The sequence below is a fragment of the Panthera uncia genome, chromosome E3, assembly GCF_023721935.1.
Source record: "Panthera uncia isolate 11264 chromosome E3, Puncia_PCG_1.0, whole genome shotgun sequence".
In the NCBI taxonomy this organism is placed as follows: domain Eukaryota; kingdom Metazoa; phylum Chordata; class Mammalia; order Carnivora; family Felidae; genus Panthera; species Panthera uncia.
The window spans coordinates 35,402,243-35,415,778 of NC_064815.1; the positions used below are offsets into that span (position 1 = coordinate 35,402,243).

The following is a 13,536-nucleotide window of genomic DNA, read 5'->3' on the forward strand; positions in this document are numbered from 1 at the left end:
TTACAACCGCACTGAAAAGCATAAAATACCCAGGGATAAATCTAACCCAAGAGGTAAAAGATCAGTACATTAAAACAATAGAGGGGTGCCTGGTTGGCTCAGTCGGTTAAGTGCCGACTTTGGTTCAGGACATGATCCCGCGTTTGTGGGTTTGAGTCCTGTGACGGGCTCTGTGCTGACAGCTTGGAGCCTGGAGCCTGCTTCAGATTCCGTGTCTCCCTCTCTCTGCCTCTCCCCTGCTCATGGGCTCTTGCTCGCTCGCTCACTCTCTTGAAAATAAATAAACATTAAAAAAATTAAAAGAACAAACCATACAACATCTATGAAAGAAGGTGAAGAAGACACAAAGAAATAGAAAAACATCCCATGCTCATATATTAGAAGAACAAATATGGTGAAAATGTCAATACTACCCAAAGCAATGGACAAATTCAATGTAATTCCTATCAAAATAACACCAGCATTCTTCCAGAGCTAGAACAAACAATCCTAAAATCTGTATGGAACCAGAAAAGACCCCAAAGAGCCAAAGTAATGTTGAAAAAGAAAAAAACAAAACTGGAGACATTACAATTCTGGACTTTACGGTGCATCAGAAAGCCGCAATCATCAAGACAGTATGGGACGGGCACAAAAACAGACACATCGATCAAAGGAACAGAATAGGGAACCCAGAAATGGACCCTCAAAATTATGGCTGAGTCATCTTTGACAAAACAGGAAAGAATATCCAAAGGAAAAATAGAGTCTCTTCAGCACATGGTACTGGGGAAAATGGACAGTGAGAAGAATGAACCTGGACTATGTTCTTAAACCTCGGGGTCTCTCTCTGTCTTTCTCTCTCTCCCTCTTACTCTGTCTCTCTCACACACACACCTCAAAAGGGATGAAAGATCTAAGTGTAAGACAGGAGACCATCAAAATCCTAGAGGAGAAAAAGGGCAACCTACCTCTTTGATCCTGACTGCAGCAACATACTGCTTGTCAAGACTCCAGAAACAAGGGCAATAAAAACAAAAATGAACTATTGAGACCTCAAGATAAAAAGCTTCTGCACAGCAGAGGACACAATCAACAAAACCAAAAGGAAACTGAATGGAATGGGAGAAGATATTTGCAGGTGACCTATCAGATAAAGGGTTACTATCCAAAATCTATAAAGAACATATCACACTCAACACCCAAAAACCAAATAACCCCGTGAAGAAATGGGCAAAAGGCATGAAGAGACACTTTAACAAAGATGACATCCAGATTGGTCATACATGAAAAGATGCTCAACCTCATACGTCATAAGTGAAATACAAATCAAAACCACAATGAGATATCCCCTCACACCTATCAGAATGGCTAAAATTAACATCTCGGGAAACGACAGGTGTTGGCAAGGATGCAGAGAAAGGGAACGCTTTTGCAAAGCTGGTGGGAATGCAAAGTGGTGTAGCCATTCTGGAAAAGAGTATGGAGATTCGTTACAAAAAACAGTAAGAGAACTACACTACGACCCAGCAATTGCACTAAGAGGCATTTATCCAAAGGATACACTAACGCTGACTCGAAGAGGCACATGCACTCCAATGTTTCTAGCAGCATTATCAACAATAGCTAAATTATGCAAAGAGCCCAAATGACCACTGGGAGATGAATGGATAAAGAAGATGTGGTATATTCATACAGTGGACTATTACTCGGCGATCAAAAAGAGTGGAATCTTGCTATTTGCAACACGGTGGATGGAACAAGACTTTATTATGCTAACCATAATAGGTCAGAGTAAGACACACATCATATGATTTCTCTCGTGTGTGGAATTTAATACACTGATGAATATAGTGAAAGGAGAGCAAAAATAAGATACAAACAGGGAGGGAGTCATACGATAAGAGACTGCTAAATAGAGGGGAGAAGCTCAGGACTCCAGGAAGGTTTCTGAATAGGGGTATGGGCTAAATAGGTGATGGGCACTCGGGTTGGGGGCACTTGGGATGAATACTGGATATATTTTGTAATTGATGGATCACTAAATTCTAATCCTGAAACTGTATTCCACTATAAGGTAACTAACTTGGGCTTAAAACTTAACAAAGAAGAAATATAGAAATAATTAAAGAAATGTACTACCAGTCAAAAGAAAAGAATATTTAAACCAGACTCTTGGAGTGGAAATGAAAGACCAAAAGTGTTACAGACAAGAAAGGATCAGAGAAAACATCAAGAAACAATGGCAAAACAACTAGTAGAATGTCACTAAATATATACCTATCAATAATTACTCTGAATGTAAACCGACTACATGCTCCAATCAAAAGACAAGGATAGGGTGTCAGAATGGACAAACAAACAAAAAAATAAATAAAGAAACAAAAACAAAAAGACACAAGGCCTATCTAGATGCTGCCTACCAAGCTTATTTGGACATATGTCACCTGCACATTTAAAAGGAGGGAATGAAAAAACATTTATCATGACAACAGTGTGAACAGAAAGCCAGTAGCAAGACTAGTATTAGGCAAAATAAACTTTAAAACCGAGAGTGTAGTTTGGAACCCTTTGGGTCAATACCTAGTAGTAAAATTGCATGCACCCAATATTTATAGCAGTATTATCAACAGCGGCCAAACTATGGAGAAAGCCCAAGTGTCCATCAACTGATGAAGGTATAGGGAACTTGTGGGGTGTGTGTGTGTGTGTGTGTGTGTGTGTGTGTATGTATACGCATATGTACTCACGTGTATGCTCATATACACATACATATATACATACGTACATACAATGAAATGTAACTCAGCTTCAAAAAGAATGAAATCCTGCCACTTGCCACGATGTGGATGGACCTAGAATGTATTATGCCAAGTGAAATATGTCAATCAGTGAAAGACACATATATGATTTCACTCGTGTGGAATTTAAGAAACAAAACAGATGAAAACATGGGAAGGGGCAGGAAAAGAGAAGAGTGGTGACAAACCACATGAGTCTCTTAACCGTAGAGAAGAAGAGTGAGGGTTGATAGAGGGAGATGTGTTGGCCCTGGGCTAGATGGCCGACGAGTGTTGAGGAGAGCACTTGTTGTCATGAGTACTGGGTGTCGTATGTAAGGGATGAATCACTGGATTCTACTCCCAAAACAGAGAGTGCGCAATATGTCAACTAAGACTTATATTAAAAAAATAAATAAAGCTGTAACAAGAGATGAAGACAGACACTATCTCATGCTCAAGGGGACAGCCAAACAAGAAGATCCAATGCTTGTAAATTTTGATGCACCCAGTATGCAATCACCAATATACAAAACAGTTAACAAAACCATAAAGGAATGTATAATAATATAACGATAATAGAGGACTTTAACACATCAGTCACATCAATGGACAAAACCTGTAAACAGAAAATCAACAAGGAAACAATGGCTTTGAATGACACACTGGACCAGATGCGTTTAACAGATGTATTCAGAACACTCCATACTGAAATGGCAGAGTACATATTCTTTTCAAGCGCCCATGGGGCATTCTCCAGAAATGATCACATTCTAGGTCACAAATCAGACCTCAACAGGTACCCAAAGACAGAGCTCAGACCAAGCATCTTTTCTGACCACAAAGCTAGGAAACTTGAAGTTAACCACACTCATACACACACACACACACACACACACACACACACACACACACACAAAGGGGGAAAGGCCACAAAAAGGGAGGTTAAATAACATGCTACGAAATGAATGGGTCAAACAGGAAATCAATGACAAAATACACTGAAACAAATGAAAATGAAAATACACTGGTAAAAACCTTTGGAATGCGGAAAAAGCAATCTGAGATGGAAGTATATAGCAATACAAGCCTACCTTAAAGAGCAAGAAAAATCTCAAACACTCCTAACTTACAACTAAAGGAATGAGAAGAACAGCAGAAGGAAGGAAATAATAGAGATTTTTTTTTTACTTTTTTTTTTTTTTTATCATCCCTTCAGTTTCAGAAACTCAGAGGTAATGCTTTATAACGCTTTCTGGAGGTTAGTTTTTTTTTTTTTCTCCAATATATGAAGTTTATTTTCAAATTGGTTTCCATACAACACTCAGTACTCATCCCAAAAGGTGCCCTCCTCAATACCCATCACCCACCCTCCTCTCCCTCCCACCCCCCATCAACCCTCAGTTTGTTCTCAGTTTTTAAGAGTCTCTTATGCTTTGGCTCTCTTCCCCTCTAACCTCTTTTTTTTCCTTTCCCTCCCCCATGGGTTTCTGTTAAGTTTCTCAGGATCCACATAAGAGGGAAAACATATGGTATCTGTCTTTCTCTGTATGGCTTATTTCACTTAGCATAACACACTCCAGTTCCATCCATGTTGCTACAAAGGGCCATATTTCATTCTTTCTCATTGCCACGTGGTACTCCACTGTGTAAATAAACCACAATTTCTTTATCCATTCATCGGTTGATGGACATTTAGGCTCTTTCCATAATTTGGCTATTGTTGAGAGTGCTGCTGTAAACATTGGGGTACAAGTGCCCCTATGCATCAGTACTCCTGTATCCCTTGGGTAGATTCCTAGCAGTGCTATTGCTGGGTCATAGGGTAGGTCTATTTTTCATTTTTTGAGGAACCTCCACACTGTTTTCCAGAGGGGCTGCACCAGTTTGCATTGCCACCAACAGTGCAAGATGGTTCCCGTTTCTCCACATCCTCGCCAGCATCTATAGTCTCCTGATTTGTTCATTTTGGCCACTCTGACTGGCGCGAGGCAATATCTGAGTGTGGTTGGAAATAATAGACATTAAGGCAGAAATAAGGGATATACACACCAAAAAGACACTAGACCAAATCAATGAAACCAGGGGCTGGTTCCTTGAAAACAGTAATCAACATGAAAACCTCCTAGGCAGAGTTTTCACAAAGAAGAGAGAAAGGACTCAAATAAATAAAATCACAAATAAGAAAGGGTAAACAATAGTCAACACTACAAAAATACAGTTAGAAGATAATATTATGACCTATATGCAACAAATTGGACACTCTGAGAAAAATGGACAAATTCCTAGAAACACAAAAACTACCAAAACTGAAACAGGAAGATACATAAAATCTGAAAACAGAAAGAAATCAAAGCAGTAAGAAAAAAAAAAAATCTCCCCCAACACAAGAGTTCAGGGCCAGAGGGCTTCCCTGATGAATTCTACCATCCATTTAAGGAAGAAGTAATATGTATTCTCCTCGAATTATTACAAAAAGTAAAAAAGAAGGAAAACTTACAAATTCATCTTATGAGGCCATCATCACCCTGATACCAACACCAGATAAAGCCTCCACCAAAACCGAAAACTGCCGGGGCTCCTGTGTGGCTCGGTAGGTTTACTGTCCAACTCTTCATTTTGGATTAGGACATTATCTTGCGGTGCGTAGGTTCGAGTCCCACATTGGACCGTGCATTGACAGTGTGGGGCATGGCCAGGATTCTCTCTCTCCCCGTCTCTCTGCCCCTCCCCCACTTTTATGTACTCTAAGGAAAGAAAGAAACATTTAAAAACATGTTAAAAAATTTTAAATAAAACTGCCGACCAACAGCCTGATGAGTATGTATGCACAAATTCTCAGTAAGATACCTGCAAATTAAAGACAACAATACATGAATAGAATCATTTACCCTAATCAAGTGGGATATATTCCCGGGCTGCAAGGGTGGTTCCACATTCACAGATCAATCAACATGATGCACCACAGTAATAGAAGAAAGGATAAGAACAATATGATGCTTTCAACAGACGCAGGAAAACCATCTGACAAAATGTCACCTCCATTCATGATCAAAACCCTCAGCAAAGTACATTGAGACTCAACCTACCTGCAAATCATAAAGGTCATCTAGGAAAAACCCACAACTCGTCTCATCCTCAATGGGGAAAAACTGAAAGTGTTTCCTCCAAGGTCAGGGACAAGATAGGGATGACCCCTCTCACCACTATTATTCCACATAGTACAGGAAGTCCTAGCCACAGCAATCAGACAAAAAAAGAAACGAGGCATCCAAATTGGCCAGGAAGAAGCAGAACTTTCGCTGTTTGGAACTGACATGATGCTCTCTATAAAAAACAGGAAAGACTCCAATGAAAATTGCTAGGATTGATATTCGAATTCGACAAATCACAATATACAGAAATCAATGTACAGAATTCTATTGCATTTCTGTAGACGAATAATGAATTAACAGAAAGAGAAAGTAAGGGATCCATCCCATTGACAGGTGCACCAAATACCCCAAGATACCTAGAATGAACCTAACCAAAGAGGTGAAAGATCTGTACTCTAAAGGCTGTGAAACACTGATGAAAGAAAAGGAAGAGGACACAAAGAAAAGGAAAAAGATTTCACCCTCATGGATGGGAGGCAGAAAATACTGTTAGAATGTCTACACTCCTCAAAACAATCTGCATATGTAATGAAATCCCTATCACACTAACAGAAACATTTGTCACAGAACTACAACAAATAATCCCAAAATTTGTATGGGACGACAAAGACCCCAAACAGCAAAAACAAAATTGAAGAAGAAAACTAAAGCTGGAGGCATCACAATTCCAGACTTCAGGTTGTATTAAAAAGCTGTACTGAACAGAAGAGTATGGTCCTGGAAAAAACAACAACAACAACAACAACAACACAGGCGCAGAGATCAATAGAACGGAAACGCAGAAATGAACTCACACACCTATATGGTCAATTAATTCTCAACACAGCAGGAAAGCATACCCAATGGAAAAAAAAGATAGTCTGGGGACACGTGGGTGGCTGCAAAGCGTGTGATTGTGGGTTCAGCTCAGGTCATGATCTCAGGGCAGTGCAGAGCATGTGTGGGATTCTCAGTCCCATTTCTCTCGGCCCCTTTTCTGCATTCTCTCTGTCTCTCAAAAATAAATACATAAACTTAAAAAAAATCTCCTCAACATATGGTTTTGGAAAAACTAGACAACAACCTGCAAAACAAAACAAGACCAACAACGGACCACCTTCTTACAACATACACAAAAGTAAATCCAACATGGATAAAGACCTATGTGTGAAACCTGAAACCAGAAAAATCCCAGAGGATAATTAACACAGGCAGTATCTTATTTGACATTGGCTGTACAAACGTCTTTGTAGATATATCTCCTGAGTGGAGGGAAACACAAGACACAATAATGGGACTTCGTAAAAATAAAAAGCTTCTGTCACCAAGGAAATAATCAACAAAACTAAAACACCTACAGAATACTATTTGCAAACGACATCTGATTAAGGGTTAGTGTCCAGAACAAATAAAGTCATACAGCACCCACAAAAGGGGAAATCCGATTAAAAATGGGCAGAAGACACGAATGGACATTTTCCCAAGGAAGACATACACATGGCCAAAGCCATGTGAAAAGATGCTCAACAATACTGAGCTTCAGGAAAATACAATTCAAAAGTACAACGAGATAACACATCACATCCGTCAGAATGACTAAAATCAATGAAGGATGAAACAGCAGGTGTTGCCAAGGATGTGAGGAAAGAGAAACCCTCTTGCACTGTGGGTAGGAATGCAAACTGGTGCAGCCACACTGGAAAACATCACGGAGATTCATAAAAAAAAAAATGCAAATGGAACTACCTTACGATCCAGCAATTTCACCACGAGGTATTTACACAAAGAATACAAAAATAATCTTTCAAAGGGATACATGCACCCTGATGTTTACAGCAGCATTTTCTACAACAGCCAAATTACGGAAACTTCCCGAGCATCCATCAACTGATGAATAAGTTGAGATGTAGTATATGGAATGTAATATTATTTAGCCGTAAAAACAGGAAAGCTTGTCATTTGCCACGAGGAGGAGGAGTGACAGAATGTTATGCTGGGTGAAAAAAGCCTGTCAGAGAAAGACAAATACCAGGTGATTTCACTAACACATGGAAATAAAACAAAACAAGGGGTGGGGGGTGAAGGACACAGTGACAAAGAAACAGACTCTTCACTGGGAAACAAACTGAGGGCTTCCACAGCGAGGTGGGGAATGGGTGAAACAGCTGCTGGGGATTAAGAATGCACCTGGGATGAGCACCAGGTGACGCGTGCAAGGGTTACTCTATATTGCACACCTGAAACTATTCCACTGGGTCTTCACTCACTGGAATTTAAATTGAAAGATAACATAAGGTTAATGAAACCTACCTACCAGGTTTTCTGTAGTTTTCAATCACTTCACTAGGTTGGAAAAATAACCACGAAATTTTAAAAAAAGCATGTATGATGTGGGGGACAGTTGTGCCCTTACCTCCGTCTCTGGTTCCAGCAGGACGCAGAAACTGGGTCCCAGCTCATTCTTCTAGAAGGTCCTGAGACGAGCATTTCATGTGTTCACATCCTAACGGAATGCAGCTCCCGTGCTTCTCAACTTCTGTCAGGGTTTCTTCCCGGAAACGAGCCTGAATCTAGAACAAACCATCGACTGCATCGATGAGGTGATGTCGTGGGACCCCGCAATCCACGAGTCCTTCAGTAAAATATGTCTTGTTCAAATACTGTCCGGGAAGGGGAGGAATGAAACACGGGAACAGCCCAGAAAATGCAAGGGCCTGTGCTGCCCAGCAACCAGCTTGCCCAGGGAAGCCACCCAGCGCCCCCCCCTCAGCACTCAGTACAACAAGGCAGCGACTCAGGAGATGCCAAGTTGCTGCAAAGCTCCCAAGGTCTCCCTGGGGTGGGCGGCAGAACGCGCTGGAAAGGCAGCTCTACTCTCTGTCCTGAGGCAGCCGCAGAGGCCCTGAGTCCTCTGGGAGCAACAGCGACCCTTCCTGCTCTGAGGTGTCCTGGGTCAGAAAAGCCGATGGTGCGCCCTCTGCTGGCCATCACTGCCCAGGCAGAGGAACCCGCCCCTCCGGGTCGGTGGTGCTCGAGCTCTCTCTGCTGGTCATCATGGGAATTCCTGCAATGTTGAAGGCCCTGGGGGCTCAGCTGAGGGACCGAAGGTGCCCTGGGCAACCCCGCCTGTTCTCCACATTGGGAAGGGTCTTAGTGACAGGGCCTGGGACACAAAGAAATCTTTTCCTTCTCCTTTCTTGTGAGTGAAGAATGAAACCGAATTTATTAACGTAATGACATCATTTGTAATGCTTTAAGCAATGTTCCCAGAAAAATAGACCGCCAAATTACACATGCTGAACAAGAGGTAATGGTGTTGACCACCTAAGTGTCTAGGTTAGATAAAGAATGGACACCTTTGAGAGAGAGATACCGGCTTCCAGCTATGGAATGAATGAGCCTAGGGATACAAGGGACAGCCAATGGAAGAGAGTCAATCCTGTAATAATACTGTTGCATGCTTTCACAGGGTAGCTACATTTGTGCTTAAGTACAACATAATTTGGCCCCAGGGATGTTGAGTCTTAGAGTCATGAAACTATGATGCCCATGATACCAGCCCTTTCTGCCCCAGCACTCAGAGCCACTTCACACATCCCCTCTCCCTTGGCCCATCTCGCCCCGTCCTCGTACCTGGACCAGGTCTCCACTTTTCTCCTTGTACTTCCTCTTTGTCTCTGTTTCTCTCTAACCACACCTCTCAGTGTTTCTTCCTTTCACTCTCTCGGTCTTGCCCCAATCCCCTATCACTCATCCAGTTTCTCTCTCCTTACCTGTCTCTTTGTCCACCTCTCCCCAGGCTTCAGGCTATCTGCTCTGTGCATGCAGCCCTGTCCAGGAGCACAGGGCACTCCTGTCTCTCTCTCGCTCGTCATGTTTTGTCCCAGGCCCTGATCACAATGGAGGAGAATCCCCCGTACCGCAGCTGCTCATATTGACATTTGCTAAAGCAAGGCTGGCAGCATGTGGACAGCCAGACATTTACCCTTGGTGGCCCAGCCAGGACCCAAAAGCTGCTGGAGGGCTGGCTGCTTCCCTAAGCTGGAAGGAAAAAGGGGCTCACAGGGTTCAGGGTCCCTGGTGTAGATTGGATTCCTTGATGTAGAAGGAGCCGTATGTTTACACCCAACTCTCCTGGGTGGTGTCGAAGGAACCTATGTCAGACCATGGACCTCTGCCCTCCCCATGCCTCAATACGGCATCAGGGGGAGCTTTAGGGGAGACCATGTGACTCGCCACAAAAATTGCATCATTTGCCCCCTTGGAAGCCACCTGGATGGGTGCTATTCGTGGCAGCTGGGAAGGTGGGCTGTGAAGCCGGGTTTGTCCACTCAGGATGGGGCGGAGGCCAGGGGACGGGGACCCTGTGCCACGTGCGGGGGTCCGTCCGTGGCCCTGACGGCCGGGCCAACGTGGGGGAAGAGACGTGACTGCACTGGCCAGAAGCGGGGCAGGGTGGGTGGACAGCGTCCTGGGCCGGGCCTGCCACGGGCTCTGCGGCCTCTGCTGCTCAGACGTGTCGTGAGAAGCACAGTCAGCCGAGGGTGGGCGGCCAGGTTGGGAGTCTGGCCTCCCGGGTGTGTGATGGGGAACCGGCTACCACCCCGCTGAACACACTCTGCTGATGCTCGGCGGCCTTCTCAGAGGAGCAAAGGTCTCCCTCCTTCTGCAAGCGCCCGAAGTAGGAACGTTGGCCGGGGCGGGGGCGTCCTGGGCCCTGGGAGTGCGCCCACCCTGGGGGAGAAGGTCTGCCCGCTGCGTCACCACATGCCTGAGGCCTGGGGACCCGTGCTCCGAGCTGGGTGTGACGAGGGGTGCCTCCCCGGCCTCCGGGGGTGCAGAAGCCTGCCTTGGGGTGTGCGGGGATCTTCCTCTTTTGGAGACACTGGTGGGGGCCAGTCTGCGTGGCTGAGGGCGGCCGAGTCTCAGGTGGGGCTTGGGCCGGAGACGGCGTATCCAGGTGGCAGCCGACCCCGGGCTCAGCCTGACACCCGGCTGCCTTTCTTCCCCAACCTCCACCCCCGCCAAATGGAGCACTGCCCAAGTCGCCCTCCCACTTCCTGTGGCCAAAACATAAAGGACCTCGGGGGCCCCCAGAGCAGAGACCCATGGAGCCTGGCAAGGTAGGGGTGCTGTCCCCTCTGGCACATCTGCAGAGGCCCCTGGCCCCCTCCGGCCCTGAGCTGTCCCTCCGTGCCCTCTCTCTTTGCAGATGCTGTGGCTGTTGCTTCTGACCCCCTTCTTCTCGGGGACCTGCGTCGTGGGGAGCCCAGGTGAGTCCTGATCCCACGGGGGTCCTCCCTTCCCAGAGGCTCTTGTAACCTTGTCTCCAGTTCCAGTCACTGGGGGGCCTTGGGGCTGCCTGTCCGTGCCCTCGGGGGAGGCCTAGGTGGGGACGGGGCTCGGCCCCGGGCCCCGAGGCCCGGCCTCCCTCCCCCCTCATGTTGCTGCCTGGCCTCCCTCCTCCCTCATGTTGTTCCTAGCCTCCCTCCCTGAAAACGAGTTGGTGGGCATCGTCGGGGGCCACAGTGCCCCCCAGGGGAAGTGGCCATGGCAGGTCAGCCTGAAAGTCTACGATTATAACTGGGCCTCCTGGGTGCACATCTGCGGGGGCTCCCTCATCCACCCCCAGTGGGTGCTGACCGCCGCCCACTGCCTCGTCCGGTGAGTCCCGCTCGCTGCCGTCCAGCTCTGGGTGAATCAGGAGGTGTGGGAATCCGGGCTCCAGGCAGGGTTTGACCTCCCCGCGGGGCGGAGGGGGTTGCCCTCGAAGGACCCGCCTCCGTGGCTTCTTTGGGACCCCAGGAAGGACGCCGACCCGGCAGCCTACCGCATCCATGCCGGGGACGTGTACCTCTACGGGGGGAGGACGCTGCTGAATGTGACCCGCGTCATCATCCACCCCGACTACATCTACGTCCATCTGGGTGCGGACGTGGCCCTGCTCCAGCTGTCAGACTCTGTGAAATACACGGCTAACGTCAGGCCTGTCAGGCTCCCGTCGGCCCCGCTTGAGGTCACCCCAGAGGACGAGTGCTGGGTGACCGGCTGGGGCAACATCATGATGCATCGTGTGTACGGGGTGGGGGTTGGGAGGGGTTCGGGGCCGCGCGAGGCATTTCCCGACCTGGCCACACGGAGAAGTCCTGGCGGGTGGGCGGCTGCAGGTTCTGGAAAGGAATCGCCTTCCGACACCCTCCCCCACCCACCCCGTGTGCACCCCAAACGGGAGATCCGACCCCAGAGGCTGAAGGGTCCCTGAAGCACAACTGAGCTCGGGACCCAACACTGTGACGAGGAAATTGATATTCTTAGTTTTTTTCCAACTTATAGGAAGATATTGGGGGAGGGGCAGAAACCCCCCCCCCCCCCCCCCCCATTTTCTTTCCGGTCCTTCCAACTAAAGGCAGAATCCACCTTCCGGGTCTTAGGGATTTAGAGGGAGATGGGAACCCTGCACCCTGGGGTCCCCACGGTAGCGATACAGGCGGGAACGCAGGCTCGCGGCCGACAGCGGGGGGCCACGCTCCAGCCTCCGGTCACGTCTCTCCCCCAGAGTTGCTGCCTCCGCCCTACCGTCTGCAGCAGGTGGCGGTGAGCGTGGTGGAGAACGCCGTCTGTGACCAGCAGTACCACAACGCCACCAGCCACCACTTGGAGGGCAGGAAGATCATCCAGGACGACATGCTGTGTGCGGGGACTGAGGGCCGGGACTCCTGCCAGGTGAGCCCCAGCCCATCCCGGCCCCCACCCCGAGCTGGAGGCCAGCCGGGGCTCAGTGCTCTCTCTCTCCTTCCTCAGGGCGACTCCGGAGGCCCTCTGGTGTGCAAGACAATGGGTGCTTGGCACTTGGTGGGAGTGGTCAGCTGGGACCAGAGCTGTGCCCTGAGCAACTGTCCCGGGGTCTACACTCGCGTCGAGACGTACGTGCCTTGGATCATGCAGCAAATCGGGAGGGGCCTCTGACCAGGGCCTGCTGGCCGTCCGCCCGGCTGGGCCCGGAGGACCGACGCCTTCCTCCCCCCAGAGCCTGCTGCTTCAGCCTCTGCGCCCCCGTCCCTGGCCTGGGCTCTGCCTTCGCTTCTGCCTCCTCAGTGTCCGGGACTTCCCTGACTGCTGGGGGAAGGAGCAAGAAGATGCCAGGGGGCGGGCGGGAAGTCCCTGGGCCCCAGGGTGCCTCGCTGTGCTGTCTGTCAAATTAAAGAGCTTGAGGAATGACCAGAGTGCGGTCAGTCTCTGTGGAGTGGGCTCTCCGTGGGAGCGTGTCGGCCAGCCCCGAGGTACAGGGGGCCTCGCTGGGGCTGGTGTCCTACCAGGCTTGGCAAGGGAGAGTGAGGATCTCAGGGTTGGCTCCACTCTGCGGCCACAGCCGCCAGCTCTGTCCTGCACCGGAGGCCACCACGTGGTTCCAACCTTGCATCCATTCCTCCTTCCATGCCCCATCCTTCCAACCATCCATCTGTCCATCCCACTTCTCTCGTAAGGCAAGGTCTGTTCTGGGAATTAACCAGTTGCCACGCAAAAGTGACCTGGATATGATGCCAATTTGTCCTCCCCTTTAGGGACGTGCTTGCCCATCTGGGTACCTTCAGGTGAGGGTCTTCGCTGGCTCCCCAGGGGGAGTTGGGTATGAGCTCCAGGTT

At 48.0% G+C, this 13,536-nt stretch overlaps 1 protein-coding gene across 1 annotated transcript; it reads left to right on the top strand.

Moving 5' to 3' along the window:
- The first annotated feature begins 10,961 nt into the window (after positions 1 to 10,961).
- On the top strand, positions 10,962 to 13,119 carry LOC125928427 (serine protease 29-like). Its single transcript, XM_049639127.1, has 6 exons — positions 10,962 to 11,016; positions 11,106 to 11,166; positions 11,377 to 11,557; positions 11,699 to 11,964; positions 12,450 to 12,616; positions 12,695 to 13,119. Exons 1-6 carry the CDS (start codon positions 11,002 to 11,004, stop codon positions 12,857 to 12,859), a joined length of 855 nt encoding a protein of 284 aa, XP_049495084.1. The 5' UTR covers positions 10,962 to 11,001; the 3' UTR covers positions 12,860 to 13,119.
- Positions 13,120 to 13,536: the final 417 nt, after the last annotated feature.

What these genes read in the sequence shown, in the direction of transcription:
- LOC125928427 (XM_049639127.1), top strand. An exon ending in CTGCGTCGTGGGGAGCCCAG is followed by an intron (nt 11,167 to 11,376) that starts GTGAGTCCTGAT and finishes TGTTGTTCCTAG; the next exon opens with CCTCCCTCCCTGAAAACGAG. An exon ending in AGGGCCGGGACTCCTGCCAG is followed by an intron (nt 12,617 to 12,694) that starts GTGAGCCCCAGC and finishes CTCCTTCCTCAG; the next exon opens with GGCGACTCCGGAGGCCCTCT.